The sequence below is a fragment of the Acipenser ruthenus genome, chromosome 19 (genome assembly GCF_902713425.1).
Source record: "Acipenser ruthenus chromosome 19, fAciRut3.2 maternal haplotype, whole genome shotgun sequence".
Lineage (NCBI taxonomy): Eukaryota > Metazoa > Chordata > Actinopteri > Acipenseriformes > Acipenseridae > Acipenser > Acipenser ruthenus.
Genome location: NC_081207.1, coordinates 31292249 through 31315321, shown reverse-complemented (window position 1 = coordinate 31315321; position 23073 = coordinate 31292249). Strand labels below are relative to the sequence as shown.

The window sequence follows — 23073 nt, the reverse complement described above, 5'->3', positions numbered from 1 at the left end:
TTAGGAAGCATTAAGACTGCCACAGGATGTAATGGTAACTTGACATCCTAATGATTTACTGATTAATAAAATGTTTACCTACATAGCTAGCAAGTAGCAATCACAGTGATACTCAAAGCACAGAGACTGTAATATTCTAAATAAATATTCTGACAAACTGATTGTTACAAAGGCCGACAACACATACCTGTTGCAAACATTCAGCAGTTTAATGGTTAAATGGGAATGTTTTAGGAAATGTATAAACAACTTAAAAGTCCAATTCTTTTAGGAAAATCTATAATATACTATACAAACATTAAATATGTTTCTTCAGATATTAACAATATTTATAAATATTTATTTAGATACTGTGGTCAGATTTGGAAAAGGTACACAGTAATATAAAGCATACGATTATTTTCTTCAAAAAATAAATAAATAAATAAATAAATAAATAAATAAAGACTTGCCAATATAAGTGGTAAAGCTGAATCCGCATGAACCACATGTATCCTTCATATTTGAAGTAATTCAATAAATATCGCAGTTTTTTCTTTTTTTTTTGTCAAATTAGCTGGTGCTAGTTTAAACAAATTTTTAGACAAGAAGGTCAAAGTGAGGTCAGTTCTGTTGAAATATTTTAATAAGCGTATTAAAGACTTTGTCTAAATAATCGTTATTATTACTTAATAGTAGGTAACGTAATGCTGCTTGATAAGAAGAGCCTTTGCAGCAGTCTACTTCTTAAAGCTCCTGCACGGCCTGTTTAAAATGAACAGGGAGCAGTGGAGTCCTTAAAGCTCCTGCACGGCCGGTTTAAAATGAACAGGGAGCAGTGGAGTTCTTAAAGCTCCTGCACGGCCTGTTTAAAATGAACAGGGAGCAGTGGAGTTCTTAAAGCTCCTGCACAGCGTTTTTAAAATGAACAGGGAGCAGTGGAGTTCTTAAAGCTCCTGCACGGCCTGTTTAAAATTAGCAGGGAGCAGTGAAGTTCTTAAAGCTCCTGCATGGCCCCTTTAAAATGAAAAAGTAGGCAGCTCTGTAGCTGACTTAAAGTGCAGCTCAACCGTCACAGTGTGTCCAAACCTAGTACTTCTCTGCAGTTAATTTAGTGAATAAATCCCTCAGGGTCTGCAAGCATCCACCACTGCAGCTCATTAAAGCTCAGTTTCTGACTTTTCATGTTGTATCACTGAAAGCAATTACACTCAAAATGTAATTAAACTTTAACCAAACAAGAGCCCACACCCCCACCACCCCCTTCTTCTCTGCATTTGTGAAATGACAAAAACATGAAACCGTGTCAGGGGGTATTTTGGGAGAAAGCTACGTGTTTCACCCACTCATGGCAAGACATTGGCGGGGAGTGTTAGTTCTTCATGCAATTAGAAATCTAAATACTTTGGGTAATGCGTTACCGCTGGGAATTAAACTTGCAGATCTCTTACAAATGAGTAATGTGGCAAGACTAGCTGTCCAATGAGGTGTCTTATTGAAATATCCCAGGCTGTTTCAGTTGTCTCAGCTGTCGTTTCAGCCATTTGCACTTACACTGCATTGCTTTCATTACCAAAATAGAAATTTGTGTCCTAAGTGCTGTAACATTACTAATGCTAAATATTTCATTCCCTGGGGTACTAATTATGGTTGAGTACTGGCAACACGGATTCCACTTTTTTATAACAACTGTAAAAGCAATTTGAGCATTTTGCAATTAATTAAATACACAGAGTCTATGAGTAACCTCTTGTCATTTTGCCCTCCAGGACCTCAGCTAATTTGTGTAGAATAAAACCTTCATTTTATATATATATATATATATATATATATATATATTTATATATATAATGAAGGTATATACCTGGAAGGCAGAGGGTCACCACACCAGCCCAGAACCGTTATGCTGACTGTTGCGTTGTTCAAGACAACCAGTGGGGTGGTGGAAGTGTGATGATGTGGGGAGGAATCTCCTTTAACACAAGAATGCCTTTGGTGCAGATTGAGGGCAACCTTACAGCTCAGCGATACATTGACGAAGTCCTTGAGGCAACAGTTTTTCTGTTCCTGCAAGCCAATCTGGAATTGTAAGTGTTCCAGCAGCACAATGCAAGACCACACAGTGCTAGGATTACAATTGTACGACTTCAAGAAAACAATGTCGAGGTCTTGCTGTGGCCAGCTTTTTCTCCCGAGTCCAGTAGAACATCTGTGGGTCCAAATCGCCAGCGCCATCCACAGGCGACAACCGTGACCAGCCAACCTTCGCCAGCTGGCTGCAGCTGCACAGGAAGAGTGGCGGAACATCCCACAGCAGTCTATCCAGAGGCTGATCAAGTCTATGCGTCAACGCTGCCAGGATTGTGTTAATGCTCAGGGAGGTCAAACCTGATACTAACTTTGTAATGTTTTCATTTTGACAGTGTGTCACGTTTCATACTGAAAACGTATCATGATTCTTTGATCTGTATTTTTGTTCACATTTTCTGTGATTTTGTTTAACAGATTTGATTTAATCCATTAGACCTGAGTGTTGTGTTTCTTTTCTGCATCAGTGTGTGTGTGTATATATTATATAATTTATAATTATACATATATATATATAATTTTAAAGAAGGTTTTATTCTAGACAAATTAGCTGGAGGTCCTGGAGCTAACTAAACCACAGTGCTTAGGCTCTCCTGCCCTGTAACTATAAACCTGTAAGCAATCAATGAATTACTAATTAATGAATTAATGAATTAAAATTAATAAGTACTACTGTCACAAGTGGCCAAACTGAATTGAAATCCTGAAAGTGAATTCCTTCTAGTTAAAATCAGCACATTCGGGGCTCCCGAGTGGCGCATTCAGTAAAGGCGCTCTGCGTGGAGTGCAGGATGTGCCCTATAGTCTGGAGATCACAGGTTTATTAAAAATAATAATTGGGCATTCCAAATTGGGGGGGCAGGGGGGGGGGGGGAGGAGGAAAAAAAAAAAAAAAACAGCACATTCTCCATCTCACAGGCAGGATGGGAAAATTCACTAGGTAGAAAGTTACTGATCATCATTCTGGGCTGGGTGTCTCTTATACTTTCAGGGACCCACGTGGCATAAAACTGACAACTCCTGAACAGCCTTTGTTCCTATGCTGCATATAATATACTCCAGTAGCAAAAAAAAGCTGCCTGGGCAGCAAATCTTGAGATACTGTTGAGTTTACACTTCTTCTTGGAAAAGATTGGTTACCTACCCGCAGTGACGAAAGAGTTACTGTGATGTTACTGACAAGCTTGTGAACCATGAAACACAAAGGGTTTAACAACTATGGAATGTTATGGCAGGAGGTGAAGTAAAACTCCTGGAATCCACTCCTGGATAGGAATGTAGAGATGGTAAAATAATATAGGTTTAAAAAATCCTTTACTCATCACTTACAGCATTAAGATGGCATTTTAAATGATAAAAACTCAATCTTGCTGTCCCACATTGAATGTCATAACAGTGCCCCCCTCCCCCCCCCCCATCGCTCGGCATGCATCGTACAGTCTCAGTGCGTGTTGCAGGGGAGTTTATTTAAAAGGCGGACAAAAAAAAAAAAGGTCCCAACTCAGTGGCTAGATGTGATTTAAAACTTGACAATGTACGTTGATTTAAGGCATACAGTAAAACAAACACAGAATTGAAATAATTCTCTTGTGAGCCATAAGCTTTTCATTACTGAAAGAGTGAGGACTCTTACAGCTCCTCGGGTTGGCAGACAGAGGGTCTTGTGCAGCCGTTACAGCCCAAGACAGCTACTTAATGTGTCCCCGCGGTGCACACCTGAGAGTGGGGAGGGATCACAGTGAAATTATATTTAATAAGACAAAGGCCCGTGTCAAGGGGGGAAATCAGAGTGATGCAATGAAATTGGACTAACAGTAATTATAAGCTTTTTCTGACAATCACCCTTTCACCTTAGAAATGTCCTTGTTAGAGGAATCTGACTTGTTTTTATCTCATCAGCATGCGTGCACATACACTGCAGACAGACTTTCAGACAGCTTGGGTCTTGTATGAAAAATAAGTAGGTATGTGATTGACCGATGACAGGCCTCCAACATGCATTAATTTGAGACCAGATATATTATTATTATGGTTTAGGACTGTGTAGATCAAATACAATGTCTTAACAGAGGGTTAATATTAAATATTATTATGATGATGATGATGATGATGATGATGATGATGTTCAAGTTTCAAGAGCAAAAAAAGCTTGCACCATTGTTTTTTGTATTTTTTATTTATTTATTTATTTAAATAAAGGGTTTTCCTAAAAACACACTTCATGGAGATAAATGACCTCTTCTAAAAAAATATATTTATTAAAGGCATGCATTTAGTTTTGTACGGAGGAGGCTGTGGTCCAAGTGTACTCATTTGTTTCTGGCCTGAGTCGATAACAATATTTTTACTTGAGTCTGGCATCATGTCTTCTCAAATGCAGGCCCACTAAGGGTTTTGCAATGTCTCACTTCGGGACCAGCTTCTATGTTTTCTTAGATGACTGCTTCCAAAAATATTGAACAGAAGCTTAACTTTCATGTCTGCAAAACCTTAGAGTGATGTTGAAAGACAAGGAAGCGCAAGTCAACCCACCTAGAGCTAAGCTGTGGGTAGAGTAATTACACGCAACACTGCACAGGGTCTGATTAGCCAGAGTTGTCTGTTAAAAATGTACTCTGAAACACAAATACGCTTGAGCTTAACACCGTTTCCATTGATACTCGTATAATGATGTTTTTTTTTGTTTTTTTTCTGGCGTGGGGCTTACTTGTCAGGCTTCTTTTGTTTACTTTCAGCATCGCTCACGGCAATCCACTTGAAAACACGCCTCTCCCCAGTCACCTGATGCTTCAGTAAATGTATGCTGACATTTTCAGGAGGATGTGCTTCAGCAGCATGCCTTTGATCTAGCTACATATCCATTTCTCTCATTTACATTCGTTTGGTGTGTCTGTGTACCAGTTTGGGCTACAGATGTTTTAATGCTGAAAGGTAAGCAACCACAGATGGTAATGACGCTGTAAACACATTAAGCAGGAAAAGAAAATTAGGAAACAAATACCACACAATAACAGTGTTGTGTGCGTGTGCTCTCAGAAGAAAACAGAATCAAAAAAATATATCAGCATTCGATTTGGAACAAACAGCAGACACACTAATGTCTATAGACTAAAGTTTAAAGTCGAATTTAAAAGAGATGAAAAAAAAAAACAAGGCAGCCTCAAAAACACCCTCCCTTCTTCAGCTCTAAACTTACTTCCCGCAAGCATGGCTAATAATTTGCTTTGGTTGTCCAGCTCTGAGAGAGAGGTTCTTGGACTCGTGGAAATGTAGAAATGTGAAATGTTAAATACCCCCTGCTTGCCAGCGCTTCAAAGCCTTCATCGCAAGTTAGTTTTGGACCCTGAACGGCTGGGAGCCCAAGGACATCAAGTTAAGAGCAACACAATATAAGTACTTCCTGAGGTTAAGCAGAAGCTTGTTTTTGCAACCAAAAGGTTTGTCAGAGGTCACATGGCCTCCTTTCCTAACTGTTTAGATTTGCAACTCATTTACAAAGAGGCCGTGAAAGGACTGCCTTGGACTCAGGCATGCTGTCACTGAAGCCTAATGAAGTACAGGATTTAACAAGTACAGGTTAGAAGAAATTATAATATATTTATATATATATATATGTATGTATGTATGTATGTATGTATGTATGTATGTATGTATGTATGTATGTATGTATGTATGTATGTATGTATGTATGTATGTATGTATGTATGTATGTATGTATGTATGTTTAAACACACCTTTTGTAATATATGGTTCATATAAAACATTATTTTTCCAAAACAAATGTTTAACCTGTGTTTAATGTTTCCAATGCATTTGTTGAATTGTATCTTAATATTGTTGAGTTTTTAAGCTTTTTCACTGTTGTAGATCAAATACCATTACTGGCTGGCTGGTCACATGTTAGAAACCATGCGTGGTTTGTGAATTAATATACAATAACAGTAATGCAATTAAAGAAGCTATGTATACACAGATATTTAACATGATTTAAACAGAATATAAAAATAGCATTATCTAACTAAATAAACCAATCAAATACAGTAATTACACACATATAATCCATCCATCCATTATCTGTACCCGCGTAATCCTATAGAGGGTCACGGTGAGCCGGCGCCTAACCCAGCAGACACAGGGCACAAGGCGAGACTACACTCTGGACGGGACGCCAGTCCATCACAGGGCAACTAAGGGGCAATTTAGAGAGGCCAATCCACCTAGCCAGCATGTCTTTGGACTGTGGGAGGAAACCGGAGTACCCGGAGAAAACCCACTCGAACACAGAGAGAACATGCAAACTCCACACAGACAGACCCGAGGCCGGAATTTAACCCAGGAACCTGGAGCTGTGAGGCAACCACCATGCCACCCTTATATATATATATATATATATATATATATATATATATTACACACACACACACACACACACACACACACACACACACACCACAGTTAACTAGTTTTTTTTTTTACTTCTCTATTAAACGGCTATAGTTATTTTGTAGACAAAATGTACATTTTATCTGCCTACTAAGTATATCAGAATCTACAACAGCACTGGGAAACGTGTATAAACCCATAATTAATTACAACATCAGTGCATCCTTTATATCATCCAGCTAGTTAGCAAAAGTAAGAAAAACAACATATGCCAAGGACAGGTGCATGTCCTGAAGTGATTGATAACCATGGCTGTCTAAGATGTTAAGCCTGGTAAGGCAGGAACTCGTAATAATGACATGTTGCTTTCTGTCCTTGCAGAAAAAGAAAAACACACCTCTCATTAAATAAATACAGCTGGATAGGACAGCCAAACCATTCGGATTACTTCATAGAAAATAATTCTCCTCGATTTGGTCCACAAGGTAGATTTACTTTAAAATGCACTGCTAGACCTTCAGAGAGGAAATTTACTACATCACTTAGGGTCTTTGCAAGACTGCAACTGTTTATTTGTTTTGTCCAATGTAATAATACAGCAACTCAAACGTAGCCATCGGGCATCAACTGTGGCTTTTTTTGTTATTTTTCTATGTTTAATTACATCTACAGAAAAGGTTATGTATGTTGCAACACTGCATTCATAAACACATTTTTGTGTTCAAGTTGTTTGTTCATATGGATACTCTGATACTATGTTTATAGACAGGGCTTGTATATAAAAATGTATACAACACCCCCCCCCCCCCCCCCCCAAAAAAAAAAAGAGTATTTCAGTTTATCCATTGTTCTTGCTTGATGGAAATTGCTCCATCTAAACATACCTATTTTTCTGTTTATTAAAAGCTCAATCTGTATGACTACATTAGCACAGTGCCAAGAGCAGGTCAAAGTATGGAAGAAGCACCTTGTAAAACAGCAATGCATTTACAGCGTCTTTTGTAATGACATTACCCAATAACAGAACCAAATGCTTTGATATACTAGTACAAAAACTATACTACAAAGCCACATGGACATTCAAGTGTTTTGACATTGTACTACTATAAAGCTAACCTTACCACTGAGCTTTTTTATTTGGGGGATCACACATTAAAGACATTTTAACCCATTTCTAATAGGCTCCAATTCATATGGAAGTGTTCCTTGTTTGCAACAAATGTAAGATAACGTATCAAAGACATGAAACAGATATAAATGCTGTACGGGTACCACTGCTGCAAAGTGATATCGCAATAATATTGGAATTTGCTTATATAGACCCAAGAACATGTTTGTCCTGCACTGTAAACTAGTATATTTACTTTAAAGATTGAAGTTTCCGATCTTCAGATTAACATCCCATAATTAGCCAGCTTGATCAGAAACACTGGGGTTACTGTAGAGTGTACGGAGCCAGGGAAATGTAAACCGAAAAGAAGAATTCAATATTCTGTATTTGAAGTGGTGAAATGAAAACCTCATTTTAGAATAAAATGATTTAAAATGAAGGTGATTTGGACCTGGAAAAGTGTTCTGTTTCCAGTGTGCAGCAATCAGCGTGGAGTCAGGATGTCTGCTCATCACTAACCTATGATTTTCAATACCTCAAAACGAAAATCCTTGTCTGGGATGCCATTGTATTTTTGTTTCTTTTTATAGTCCCATGCAAACATTACAAGCCTAATTTGAAAATCCTTTGTAATTATGTGTAACCTCCAAGTATGGTTTACTCCATGACTTAATGAAGCTCTGCAAAACAAAAACTGTAAACAAAACACATGCATTTGGAAGGATGGACCCAATTTAATTATAAGCATCAGTATGACTGTGGAAAGTGTGTTTTGTTTAACCCAAAAGGAACTCAATGAGCCCATGAGTACCCACAGGAAGCTTGAATTCCATTACTGAAGTACCGAATAAAGAATACATGACTTACTAATTTGAAGGGTTGCCACACTGTAACTTGTCAAATTATAGATGGCAGTATTGAGCAATATTTTGGGGCTCTGGTATCTGCCAGAAGCATTTCTTGATTAAGGGGTTGTAAGACTCGCTAGGCTGTATAGTTTTGAAAAGGTTTGATTGCATCATCTTACTTCTTACAATCATTCCTCAGATTCTCTCCAGATTTTACCAACCAAATAAGATAGGACAGTTGATTTTAAGAACATAAGAAAGTTTCCAAACGAGAGGAGGCCATTCGGCCCCTCTTGCTCGTTTGGTTGTTAGTCGCTTATTGATCCAGAATCTCATCAAGCAACTTCTTGAAGGATCCCAGGGTGTCAGCTTCAACAACATTACTGGGGAGTTGGTTCCAGACACTGACAAATCCCCTTTATCTAATCTCAATTTGTGACAATACCTTTTAGAATTTTTAATGCTTGAATCAGATCGCCGCATAGTCGTCTTTGTTCAAGACTAAATAGATTCAGTTACTTTAGCCTGTCTGCATATGACATGCCTTTTAAACCAGGAATAATTCTGGTCGCTCTTCTTTGCACTCTTTCTAGAGCAGCAACATCCTTTTTGTAGCAAAGTGACCAGAACTGAACACAATATTCTAGATGAGGTCTTACTAATGTGTTTTAAGATGACTTCCCTTGACATAAATTCAACACTTTTCACTATATATCCGAGCATTGTGTTGGCCTTTTTTATAGCTTCCCCACATTGTCTAGATTAAGACATTTCTGAGTCAACATAAACTCCTAGGTCTTTTTCATAGATTCCTTTTTCAGTATCTCCAATATGGTATTTATAAAGGACATTTTAATTGCATGCATGCAGTACCTTACATTTTTCTGCATTAAATGTAATTTGCCATTTGTCTGCCTAGTTCTGAATGGTGTCTATATCATTTTGAATGACCTTTACTGCTGCAGTTGCTTAAGCATTTCAAAGAAGTTTCCCCATACTCTGTGGTCTTTTAGTCCCTGCCTGAACCTCTGTCCAGTGACCGGGGGAGACCATGTGTGGACTCAGCTTTGTGTTATTCTATTCCAGGCTCCTCCGCTTGATCCGTGGTCACTGGGGATGTCAAACGCCAGCCACACCAGGGGTGTTCAACTTCAATACAATCAAGCAACTGTCCAGGTTTTAGTTTCCCGTCCAAAACTAATTACAATTGCAGTGCATTGGATGAATACCACCACAAGGGGATATTTACCTTGTATGCACAATGGAAAGCAGTGTTGATTTAAAATGTATATTTAGGACTTCACAAACATATCTCTGCTTTATGTAAAATTATATATATATATATATATATATATATATATATATATATATATATATAAATAATGTGTGTGTGTGTGTGAATTAGGAATTTATTTGATGTTACTGTCTTTCCAAAATGAACCCCTATGTGGTACTTATTAAATAAATAAATAAATAGATATAAATAATTTGATACCAATATAAAATTATTCAAATATTGGCAAGAAACAAAATAAGTTACATTATTAATAAAAAATAACAACAGAGAAATGGCACATTGCGATGGCCAATTCCAAGCCTGTTCTCTGATTGAAATTTTGCATTCCAAGCAGTTTCGCTGCAAACACACGTCCCTACAGCATGCCTCCTAATCATCACTGCACTGTACACAACACAGAGGCAAGAAGAAGGGTTAACAGCAATATCTATCATCAGGTGGGCCCATCTGTAGTATTTATACTGAGAAATGGCACTGAATCCGCTAATGATTTGCCTGTAATCTGCATCATTTCACACAGCAGCATTGAAGAAGGAAGCCACTGCTGCTTCCAGATAAAAGGAATTCTTTCAGCAGCCTGCTTCAAGGGCTCGTTTTCACATTACTCAGGCTTCATTATGCTGAATCAATATTCATTTAGTCACTGCGGTTATTGACATATTCTAAAATAAAAGCATACCCTTCAGCTGCTGCGCTCATTACAGGTAATGTGTCTCGTCATGGAGCAGGGAATATTAATGTTTCTTGTCATGGAGCAGGGAATATTATCCCAGACTTCCAAGCGCTGACGGCCACAAGAAATCCCTCCCCATGGTTACAACTGTAAATCATTTTTAGGTAAAATATTGAAAAATCAATGACTGCTTCCTGCAATCTGTCACAAACAAATCAATCATACCGTAGAGGAGTCGGCAGTGCGATACGAGGGAGATGGGAGTAGAGGCAATCTCTGTCTGAAACCTCTCCTTTCAAAATCACTTCACATAACAGTGCCATCATTTAAACACTCAACAGTCACTGAGACTGCCATTTACGGTGAACAACTGGTGAGAGCGCACAGAAGGAGGAGGGAAATGCCATCCCTGCAGTATATACAAACGCTTCATTTACATGGCTGCTGCTGCTGCTGCTGCTGCTGCTGCTGCATTAACAAGTCCCCACAAATGAAGCCAACACGATCTGCCAATATTATATACCGGTTACTGGCTAATCAATGGCATGATGCAAATAAAGATTTTTTTTTTTCTTTTTGTAAATTAGCTGAAGGAAACTAATCTAATTTATTTATTTATTTTGTTTACGTTGTACAGTATATAACAACAACTTTGATTTATATATAGCGCCTTATGTGCAGACCTGCACATCAAGGCGCTTTACACAGTAAAAAAAATTAATTAAAAAAATATATATTAAAAGCATTCTATTTTTATAAGAGAAAACAATTAAAATGCTCTACTCTAGATTAAGTTCTCTATTTGTCAACATAGTCTATAAAATATTCAAAGCCAATGTAACTTAAAAGTAAAAATGCATTACAAAAATATATATATTACTTTATATTTTGTAATAAAAAAAATGTTTTAATTAAAAATACTACTGTCATTTGAGTGCAAGGATTTAATGAAAGTAAAAATCACATTCTTATCTGTATGGGAATAAGGGAACATCAAGGGTCAGGAAGGGTCACACAACTCCCTACAAAATATATAAAACTGTAGATGTTTAACAGACACATCCCGCCCGGCACCTCACACTGCACGTCATGTTCCTCATTTCAAGCTGTTGTGCAGATAGCCCAGCAATATCACAACAACATCCAAGCGTTGTATGGAAATGTTACATTAAAAACTGCCACTCCCTCATGTAAATACATATCTTGTTATACCTGAAACTTGTTGCAGATTCCACTAAATTAAGCTGTCGCTGCACACATTCATCGAGTGCTAAAGATGCTTATTGTCACATGCAGTACAGAACAGGTTTTATTTTGTTGCTGTTTTTAAGGTTTCAGGGTGGGGAGGAATTACAGGTTCTGCATTTATAAACTGAAAAGGTGCAGCCCTAGAACAGCTATTCAGATTTAATGTGTAGTCATTTTCAAACTAATAACAGCTCTCAGAAATGTAGCCTACTGTTAACATTCTGGTAACAACATAGAATGAGCAGCGCCACATTATTTAAGGATCAGTAATGAAGACAGGAATATTACAGCTTGGTCTTGGTGTAATATACGGCTTGTGAAAAGAACAGTCACTTGCAAAGTCATCTAGGGTTAAAAAAATTAAATAAAAAATTAGAGCGATATGATGCATCATGTACGCTTAACATACGGTGTGGTGTTTTTCATACCACGTTGGGTTTCGGAGGAAATTGCTGCAAGAAGGGAAACCGTTCCTGAGACGTGCTTGTCAAAAGCACCACGGTCAGTTCAACATTTACAACTGAATTACTGGGATAGATAAGTTCTTTGTGGTCTACCTGTTAATTCAAAGCACACATGGGGAGTGGTACCCAGTGATCCATCACTGTCAGCGGAGGGGTCCCAGCTCAGGCCCTGCAATGAATCAGAAGTGCATGCTTAAACCCTGGCCAGGCTCACTCATTACCAAACGGGTCTTCAAAAGAAAAAAGAAAAGAAAAACACGATCCAGGTGAAACTGTATATTTACAACAAAACCTGTGGCTGTCAACAAAGCTTTGAAATGTGTAGGAGTATTAAAAAGCAACCATGCATTTCACTCCCGATGCATGCCGCTTTCTTTCATTTCTTTTGTGGGTTCCTGTATTGGCACTTCCACTCTCCCTGCACTGCTCCAGGGGGTAATAACCATGCAGTAAATCAGGGCTCTTTCAGGTAACACACAGCAGGTGCAACACAGCTAGAGGAATGTTTGTCTCCTAGCAGTCCGAGGCACATGTGTCTAACACCATGCAGGCATGCAAGGGGATCTGGTGGAGTCTGCAAGAGTGTATCTGTGCTGAGTGGAGTGATACACTTACCTTGAAAGACGGTTGTAAGTTCAAAAAGGGTATATCTTGAGAACATTGTTATTTTATATTCAGTACTTTTAACAGAAATCAACCCTTTATGTAACACAAAAGTGAAATCTTATATTTTAGCTCCTTTAAAGCATATTGTGCAAGATTTGTATCATGTCCCCCCCCCCCCCCAGCATTTTTGTATTTTGTTTTTTTATGCTGCATTGTGTACAAAGCATGCAACAAAAAAAAAGGAGAAGTCGAGTTCAATTATCTTTCAAAGCATCTGCCTTCATAATTCACTCTGAAGAAGACGTTTTCTCAGGATCTTAATTAAGATAATGATGAACACCTGTGTAGTCATTCTTCGTCAAGACAGCATTATCAATCATAATCGTTTATGTACACTCAGACAGCAAAATGGTGTGACGGAACAAATCTGTTGCCATTCTTTGTGCTAGTTGTTTTTTTTTTTTTTTTTTTGGCGGGGGGGGGGGGGGGGGGGGGGGGTCTCCCCTTTTGGTATGTGTTGCCTATACCCAGACTGATTATGCTGTAATGAATATAAGGGCATAGGAAGCTCAGACGCACAACAGCTATTAGTGTAATTAAATAAAGTACAGAATAGCGGTTACACCCACAGTACTAATGATATATTTACACACTGACCGCCACTTACTCAAAGTGTATGTCATTTCTTTGCGTGAGCTGGAAGGGGATTTGCGTGCACTTTCTGGGCTCTTCTGCTCCATACCTTGCCGTACTCTACTACTGCTCTTAATTATAACTATTCACTGTATCTTATACTTGATGTTACTCTTATAGATACCCATATTCACATTTTTGGTAAGTGCTCTTATTTGAATTTGATCTTATTGTCTACTGATTTTATTGTACATTATAACTGCTCTTAACTGTAATGTGATATTCTGTAATGTGATTTTCTGCACTGTGATATTTTGTAAGGCGATACTTTGTATTGTGATATTTTGTAATAACTTTAAGTCGCCCTGGATAAGGGTGTCTGCTAAGAAATAAATAAATAACAATAACAATAATAATAATAATAATAATAATAATAATAATAATAATAACTGCAGGAATCAGAACCTTCCCCTGCTTACAACACACAACCACAAAAAAACAACTTCAGAAAGTACAGTTTAAGAATGCAGTTTTACAGTAAAAAGTGGTACTAAATCTATCAAATGCACACTACAAACTGTTTCACTATTAGATGCATTATCACTGCCTGTGATTAATTTTTTTTCTTATTTTTTTTTTTAAAAAACTGCCTTGATTTTGTCTGTACAAATCACCAATACAGACAGAAATGCATGTCTCCTTGCAACAGAACTCAAAAGTCTTCTCAATCTAAAGACCCCCCCCCCCCCCAAATCTCCCGAGACCATATCAGATCAAAGAAGTCTAGATCTGGTTCAGTAGATGTCTAAGCTTTGCAAAACCCCAAAACATTTTCGTACAAGTTGACATCCCACAGTCAATATAATCCAATAATCTGTACGATTCCTCAAGGGCCACACAGTTTCAACTTCTTTATTCAACAGCGCCATAAAAAGCCTTGCACTGAAAAACAAACTGTGCACAAAAGCCATGTTAACCTTAGAAGAAGATAACATTGATAATACACTTCACCCTGTTTACATTTACAAGGCTAAAACAAGATCTATTGCCTGATGCAGTGAACAACAGGAGGCCACCATAGGAAACTACAACATTATGTACGGTTCATCTAAGCTTACTTACACTGCAGAATTATAAAGTAATAATGACGAAAAAATATCTGCACAAGCAAATATCTGTGTTGATTTATAACACTTTCTATATATGAAAAGGATCAGAAGAGTATGCAATATTAATTAAATAATATTATATTATTTTATATATATATATATATATATATATATATATATATATATATATATATATATATATATTATATACACACACACACACAACAAAAAAAGTGTGTATTTATTTATTTTCATCTGGCTTTTATGTGTATAAAATGTGTGTTTTTTCTCACCAACACATTGCACCTGTACCACAAATACAGAAGCAAGGCATAAGGAGAGCGATATCCTGGAATTAGTTTCAAATTTGACAAGGAATGAAGGTGACAAGCACAGCAATAGATTGCGAAAGGCTAACTGCTTCCTACAGGGGTGTTTATCTGTTCAGTGTTCATTAGGCTGGTGCACAAAACACACGTTTGGGAGAGCTGTAAATGACTTTTTTTTATTTTTTTATCCATGAGTAGTTTTTCTCATACGGGTACTGAAGTATCACTTACAGTCAGACTGGTTCAGCCTGCAACACTCTAAACTTGTGCTGTTTTCTTACCTGAGGTACTCAAGAGAACACTGATTTACTGATACGCTGGCTTACTTACCTCAACTTTCACAATGCTGGCCACGCTGAAAAGGAGAACTTTTTCTCTTTGAGGATCTATAGCAACAGAACATATGAAGGATTTCAATAATGGTAGGTTTTTATACTTCTATTTAAGTAACACAGTAATACACACACACACACTCATTGATATATAGAGGCTATACATATATTTTTTAATTATTAGTAGTACTATTACTGATAATTGTGGACATTAAGGGTTTGGGTTTATAATAATATTTTTTAAGAAGTTTAATACAGTACAGAAATGAAATAGCTGCTTTACAGTTAATGGGATAAATTAGTAATTGAACAGTTTTGGAACTTGCTATTCTAAAATATCATATTATATATATATATATATATATATATATATATATATATATATATATATATATATATATATATATAATATATATATATATATACACACACACACACACACACACATATGTGTGTGTACACTATATCATATGAATATGATTACATACGATTATTTTTTAATACTCTTTATAAAATTAAGGGGACTAGAATAAAATATAAATATTCACGTTGTAATAAATAATATACAATTATTACACTAACATACGACACTTTCTTTTTATCATCATCATTTAATTTAAAAAAAATCGCAAGGTTAAAAAATAAATGCCATTTATTATTTGCAGAAGATAGGCAAAACCGCTGAGCGAACACATCAAAGCAAATGTGTGCAGTCTACTAACTAACCGAGTTAGGACACACGATTTCGAAATGCTACAATCCGTATGAACTGCTGGAACCTGGTGTGTGTATAATGAGCCCCTTACCAATGCGGGAACATCCATGTACTCTTCAACCGGCAGCACAGACTGGCCATGAACGCTTGCTACACAGTAACTATTTTGGTTACACGACCACTGTATTTATGCAGTAATTAATTAGTTCGCTACAATGGGTAGTGCTTGCTAAGAATAGTCAGCAAATCCGAATTAGATTACGCCTTTTCTCCCGCAGGCATTCAGTACTGGAGCTCTGTGCTGACTGAGGTACACACTGCTTACTTTCAACGCGTATGTTTCTGAACACTTTATAACCCGTGCTTCCGTACCTGGTGTTGGTGTGCTTAACAAAATAAATAAATAAATAATATTGAATGTATTAACAGTTTACTAATTTCAATTCACTCCTCAGCTGCAGTACAGGTGCGATACCGATAGCCTACGTATGTGAACCTGCTTAAATGGTTCAGGTGCGCAGTTTTTAGAAACAATAAAGTCGTTACTTACCTCTTATCTCTTGATCTGGGTGATACAAAAGCGGCTTTCAAATATTTAACAGGTCCCGGTATTTAATTGTGCCTCCTCTTTCTTCTAATACAGTAACAATAAACTCCCTATCCAGGTCCATTGCACTCAGGGAAGTCATTATTGTCGTGAAAGCAGTCTATCAATGAATGATGACGTCACCCATCCAGACAGCCGGCTCGCTGGGCTTCCGGTACCCTTGACAACCACGTTAGCCAATCAAAATGCCAGCCAAGAACTGTAATTGACAAATCAGTTAAGGGGGTGTGTGTGTCACATGCAGCCTGTGTTCTGTAGTCTTATCGATTCAAACCCTTAGTGGAATTATAAAATTCAGACTGCAATTCCTTTTTTCTTTCTTTAGGCTACTGATTTATTGTGGGTTTATAGTATATTAGCACCTATAATAGCATAATCACTACAACTGCTAATAATAGTAATAATGACAATGTATTTTAGGCTATTTTTATGCAAGCCGTCAGTAAAAAATTGAGAGAACATAAACGATTTAACCCTGATAGATCTAAAAAAAAAAAAGGAAAAGCTAAAAATGAAAATGTCTTAACAATACATGACTGATGCTACTTATCAAACACAAATTAGCAGGAGAAAAAATAAATAATATGCATAGGGTGCATAGCCAGTCGCCAATGACTATAGTCTATAGACCTAACTGCACCCTTACCTCGGAGCTACATTCTTTCTGCACGGCCTGGTCGATCAAAGCAACACGTGACGAGGCCATACTCGAGCGACGTCGCTTCTTTGCGCCTGCAGCGATCTCTTTCGGCTCACTGTAGATTCCAATTGTCTGCTTTATAAAAAGACAAGACAGCATTGCTGCCGTTAGCCTTCAGCAGAATTAATAATTACTCCTCCTCGCACTACGGAATATTAACAAATGATGAATGTATCCGTTATAACATGCAGAATTAGTCCAGTGCAAGTGTAGTTAAGGTTATATTATTAATTGTTAGTGCACATAGGTAAGTGATTTCTTTGAGATTAATTATTTTATTATGATTTTGCTATAAGGCATGGCATATAGGCTATATTATACGCTTATTAGACCAATGTATTACGGATTTTAAGGATAGTCCTATGCCAGTTATATTTATTCTTAAAATATTGCAACCGGTAAGTGGAGGCTAAATGTAAAATAAAGCAGGTTACACATACTGTAATATTGAAATTATAAATAAATTGCATTAAATAAAAAAGCAGATGGAACCATCCAGGTTAATCAAACAGCATTGTACAGTATGTGTGTGTGTTGCGTGGGGGGTTAAAATCGGTGCTTGTAAATAGCTCAGTTTACATTCTTTTTTAAACCAAGATGGAAAATAACGATTTAATAAATTAAATGCATTACAATTGCTGGTTGGTTTTATGTAATAGTAGATGGGTATATTAAGAAGGCATTGCTTTTTGCGGGGCACTGCAGCCGCCGTGCTCAGATAACGAGTATAGCCGCTAAGCAGACAGGGTGAATTAAGTACATCGGGATATGATCGTGTCGGGAAATAGATCTGCTGGAATCAAATAAGATTACATCCCCTGACCCGCGCGGATTTATCCCACTTCATATGCTTCTAATCTGTTTTCTCTACTTCTCTTTATGAGTTTTAGGACAGAAATACCTTGCTCGTTTACTCTCAGATCCGCTGCTAAACAGGCACTTTCCGTCAAGAGGCATCTGCTTTAGTTTTGACTAACGACGCGTCTTAAAAATGGTGATTAAATACTAATAAAATCAAATGATTTAACACAAACACTCTTCAGTTATAAAATAACAACCTACAATTATTATTATTATTATTATTATTATTATTATTATTATTATTATTATTATTATTATTATTATTATTGTAGAGATATATACAAAAGTCCAGAATTAAAGCCATTTATGCTTCAAACGGTTTAAACCATGTTTAAAGCTGCTGCCATTTTTATATTCAACAGGTTTTAATTTTTTCACCCCACACCCCCAAATAATTAAGCTAGCCTACTTAGTAACGCACGCACATGTTGTATTTGATATTTTAAGTTTGTTAATGTGTTTATTTTGTTCGTTGCACATCTTAATGCGCGGTAATTCATAGGTACTAGGAAAACGTGAATAAAAGACGGGCATTCAAACGCTTTCTGATGTATTAAAAAAAAACAATAGAGAAATCAGACATTACAAATATAATATTATGTACCGTAAATATTTCAATAATAATAATAATAATAATAATAATAATAATAATAAAAGATTACTATAACAAGCAATTCAAAATACCGTATTAAACACGCTTTTACTTGACATAAATTGATTGTCAAGTCTCCCGTGGCAGACACCATTGCCCCTACTATAAATCATGAGGATAAAGTGACGGCGCGAAGTATTTAAATGAAGAAAGTTAGACTTGATCTATAAGGCTTGTACGAGATTGCCATCCAGGGGCCGACGCACTTGAGCCATGCAGCGAGTCTTGTTAGAGAAGGAAGAATAGCGAGAGAATAGGAGAGGGAGAGGGAGTGAGGGAGCGAGAAAGGGAGGGAGTGAGGGAGCGAGTAAGGGAGGGAGGGAAGGGAGAGAGAGAGAAAAAAAATATCTTGATCATTAGTCTGACTGTGGCAACCCAGCAGGATTCTGCCATTTCTTCCACTGACAACACCCCGGGAGAAGGAGGAGCGTGGAATACGTAGAGGGCGTCAGAATCCTCAATTTCCAACTTAGCATCTTGGTAGGACATTTTCCCAAAGCAAAGCCCCACAATCCGAAGGCAAAAAAACTTCTTCTGCCTGATAGAGAGACAGAGAGGGAGAGAGAGAGAGTGAGCAACCCCCAAACAGAAAGAAACCACGGAGCGAGTAAGCACTGGTCGCAAAGCTTCTACAAGCTGACAGCAACCCCCTCCAAAAAACCAAAACCAAATATTAAATAAATACATACAAAACAGGCAAGATCCGCTGCTGGTCTCTATGAATTCAGATCAGAAGTGCACGAGTGAATAAAAGAAAGTACACGAATACGTGGCTTGTTTTCGGGTGCTCAGCCATGTCGTATCCTCAGGGCTACTTGTACCAGCCAGCAGCTTCTTTGGCTCTCTATTCGTGCCCGGCTTACAGTGCGAGTGTGATTTCTGGACCCAGGACTGAAGAACTTGGAAGATCTTCTTCGGGATCTGCGTTTGCTCCGTACGCCGGATCCGCCGCGTTTACAAACCCTTCCCCAGGTTACAACTCTCATCTCCAGTACACCGCGGACCAGGCGGCAGCAGCTGCTACCTTTACTTCGTACGTGGTGAGTGAGTTTCTGTTCTATATTGCACTGTGCAAAACCCCAAAACCAATGCATGCAGTTGCTTTGGTCAAAAACTTTCAAATCAATACTTTCTTATATTGTTATTATTATTTTAATGATGACAAAAAATAATGTTTTTATTTGTTTGTGGTATTTAGGGCTGGTATTGCTTCATCTCAAGTGACCTGTTTTAATGGGGCGGTACTGTTCATTTGCAAGAACAGATTCTGTAAAGCACTAGACGGTTTGTCGATAATTAAACAGATTGCATTGACACTGTAGGCAGCATTGTAATTATCAGCGTTAGCATTTCTTATTGCCTTAGCGTACATTACAACCTGCGATATGACACACTACATAAATGTAATAGACCCTGTATATATATATATAAAATATGAATATGAAGACACGTTGTAATAACTGTGTAAGCAGCGGTTTATGCGCTCACACACACACTCGTCAAAGTGCGTTGCTTCGGTTTTTCCACTTCAGTGGGGTTTAGCTGGTAGTTACCGAGTTACTATTTTGTTCTCTTTTCATAAACTTTTTTTTTTAATTGTTGCATTTGTGTCGAATCAAAAATAAGCAGTGTGTTCAAATGTACTCTCAAGTCTGTGTGTTTAAGATATGCGGGTCTGTAGAATGGATCCCTTTCTTTGTTGTAAGTATTGTAAGATACTTATGTGTACGATTATAGCTTCAAGCTTGATTGTAGCTGCAGTCTGCTGCTGGTATACATTTTACAGTATGAGTTTATTGAGACATTTGGCACCAGAAGCTGAAAAACAACCAGCGCGCATTTAAATGTGTTCAAGGATTGTTTTACAAGTCAAAATACATCTGGGACTTTTTTTGCATTTTTTTTTTATTTTACAATTATGAAAACGCAAAAGGAAACACTGAGAGAGGGGGCAGTATTGAGATGGGGGTACTTTTTAAACCATTATTATGTTTTTTTTTTCTTTTTTGAGCGTGCGGTTGTTTTAATGTGTTCCTCTTTTCCACACATGCTCATTGTGTTCGGTCTGCTTCTCTTGTCTTTTCATCAGGGTTCTCCCTACGATCACACGACAGGGATGACTGGCTCAATGGGATACCATCCTTACGCCCCTTTGGGCTCTTACCCCTACGGAGACCCCGCTTACCGGAAAAATGCCACCAGAGATGCCACTGCCACGCTTAAGGCCTGGCTCGGCGAGCACCGGAAAAACCCTTACCCCACCAAAGGGGAGAAGATCATGCTGGCCATCATCACCAAAATGACTCTGACCCAAGTGTCCACCTGGTTCGCCAACGCCAGGAGGAGGCTGAAAAAGGAAAACAAAATGACCTGGACCCCAAGAAACAGGAGTGAAGACGAGGAAGAGGAGGAAAATATTGACCTGGAGAAAAACGACGACGATGAACCCCATAAGCCTATAGAGAAGGGGGGCTCGTCGACCGACACTGAGGCGAGCGGTCAGTAAAATGAATGCATTTTTCATTCAAGTCGTTTCCAATCATAGCGCACAATTCATTGCTGGTTAATGGTGGTGTATTATTTATAATGCAACAATTGCTTTAAATAATAATCAGGCTGTCTAGTCTGGTTTTCATTTGACTTATCACTGTAGAATAATATTTACAGGAAATGGGATTTAAATCTAATCAATAGATAAACCCAGAATTAAATAACACAGAGAGTGAGATTTAAAAAAAAAAAAAACACGATTTACAAAGCATGCTGCTGTGCACATTCAGTAATGCAAATGCCATGTACTGCATTTTTATTGAATTGTACTTAACAGCAGGCTTCTTTTTTTCTCACTTTTAAAACATTTATGAAGCCTGATTCATGGTTCCACGCACTTGAAACTGCAATCATGTTTATAGTATTGCACAGCAGGCTACATCATTAAGTACCAATGTATTTAAACTTTTTTTTTTTTTTTTTTTTTTTTTAAACAAATTATAGGAGACCCGAAGATGAACTCGGAGGACATCGCTTGCGACAGATTTAAGGAAGAACTTCGTGTTAAAGAAACTGGTCCCGTTTTGTCTGATTCGGAACTAAAAGACCAAGAAGACCGAATAGACATTCTCCCCGACTCCCCCAAAGCAACAACCTCGACCCCCCCAACTGTGCCTCGACATGCTACTGAGATCATTGTGCAAGAAAACCAAACTGAAACGGTGCATTCATCAAACGCGGCGTCAAATACAGCAAACGCTGTCAACGGCAACGCTAGGTCTGTGATTCATTCACCGCCGACTGTTCCCAAACCCAAACTTTGGTCTCTTGCTGAGATCGCCACATCTTCGGACAAGTCTAAGGAAAGTAACGAGTCGCCACAGCCCTCAGGCCCGGGTCAATGCAGTGTAATCGCGGGAAGAGCCTCGTCTCCTTCCCGGTCCCCCTCGCAGCAATGCACTTTCCCGAACAGTGCTGTCCTTTCCCGGCCAATTTATTACACCTCTCCTTTTTATACAGGGTACACGAACTACAGCACTTTCGGACACCTTCACAGTCACCACGGAGCGAACTCGGCATCTGCGACACATTTCAATGGATTAAATCAGGCTGTACTGAGTAGAGCCGAGACTCTGGTAAAAGAAACTAAATTCAGGAGCCAAACGCAGGTAGATCTTTGTAAAGACTCACCTTATGAACTGAAGAAAGGTATGTCAAACATTTAATACTGGCTTCCTCTCCGATCACTTGGACAATTTTTAATTTATTATTTTGTGTTGGCGAAAAATATTTTCAGCGAGGGATAAAAAAATAAATGCTTATTCACAGATTATAGTTTGTGTATCCGATTAATCCGAACGATGTTTTATCATCTAAAAAAAACTGTCTTAACCGCAGCCGCAAAAGATAATTTGTATTAAAACTAATATGTATATTTAATGCATAATTTTTGTATTTAAAATGGACAATATGAATCTTTGAAGTAAATTATGGAAAAAAATACCCTTGTACAGGTATCAATGTTGTTTTTCTATTATATATATAGGCCCTACGTGGTTTTACAACGTGTTTCATAGTGTAAAAAAATGCATTTAGGCTATTTTAACGCATATTGGTTCTCCTGGGTATGAACTGTTTATTATTTTTCTTTTCTTAAATAGCCTACTTATCAGACACTGCCATCTAAAATCGCTTTTGTAAAAATGTAAATATTTATTAAAGAGACGTTTAACATAACAGCCATAACAGGGTTTATGATTTATTATCAGTTTAAAAGAGCGTACCACTTTTTTTTCTCTTTTTTTTAAAATATGTATTACACATTGTGATGTGGAAATGCAAATTTGAAAAGAGATAAACACTGATAAACCAACTGAATCGTAAACTGTTTATTTTTAGAGGTCAATGCAAAACAGGTGGTCAAAGAATCCCAACGACGATTAACCCA

The 23073-nt window shown here is 37.6% G+C and overlaps 1 protein-coding gene across 3 annotated transcripts; it reads left to right on the top strand.

The window, feature by feature from the left end:
• The first annotated feature begins 14950 nt into the window (after positions 1 to 14950).
• Positions 14951 to 22871, top strand: LOC117424685 (Iroquois homeobox protein 5a-like). Of its 3 annotated transcripts, none has more exons than XM_058992868.1 (3): positions 14951 to 15190; positions 20725 to 21133; positions 21630 to 22871. In XM_058992868.1, the coding sequence occupies exons 1-3, from the start codon at positions 15188 to 15190 to the stop codon at positions 22349 to 22351; spliced, it is 1134 nt and encodes a 377-aa protein (XP_058848851.1). In that variant the 5' UTR covers positions 14951 to 15187; the 3' UTR covers positions 22352 to 22871. The 3 variants fall into 3 exon arrangements, with proteins under 3 accessions (XP_058848851.1, XP_033897192.3, XP_058848850.1); XM_034041301.3 differs by lacking the exon at positions 14951 to 15190 and adding an exon at positions 18963 to 19675; XM_058992867.1 differs by lacking the exon at positions 14951 to 15190 and adding an exon at positions 19783 to 20336.
• The last annotated feature ends 202 nt before the right edge of the window (positions 22872 to 23073 follow it).

Bases quoted from the DNA above. Each gene is read 5' to 3' on its own strand.
- LOC117424685 (XM_034041301.3), top strand. From the start codon at position 19,430: ATGTCGTATCCTCAGGGCTACTTGTACCAGCCAGCAGCTTCTTTGGCT. The intron at 19,676-20,724 runs GTGAGTGAGTTT...TCTTTTCATCAG, and splicing joins CTACCTTTACTTCGTACGTG to GGTTCTCCCTACGATCACAC. The intron at 21,134-21,629 runs GTCAGTAAAATG...AACAAATTATAG, and splicing joins GACCGACACTGAGGCGAGCG to GAGACCCGAAGATGAACTCG.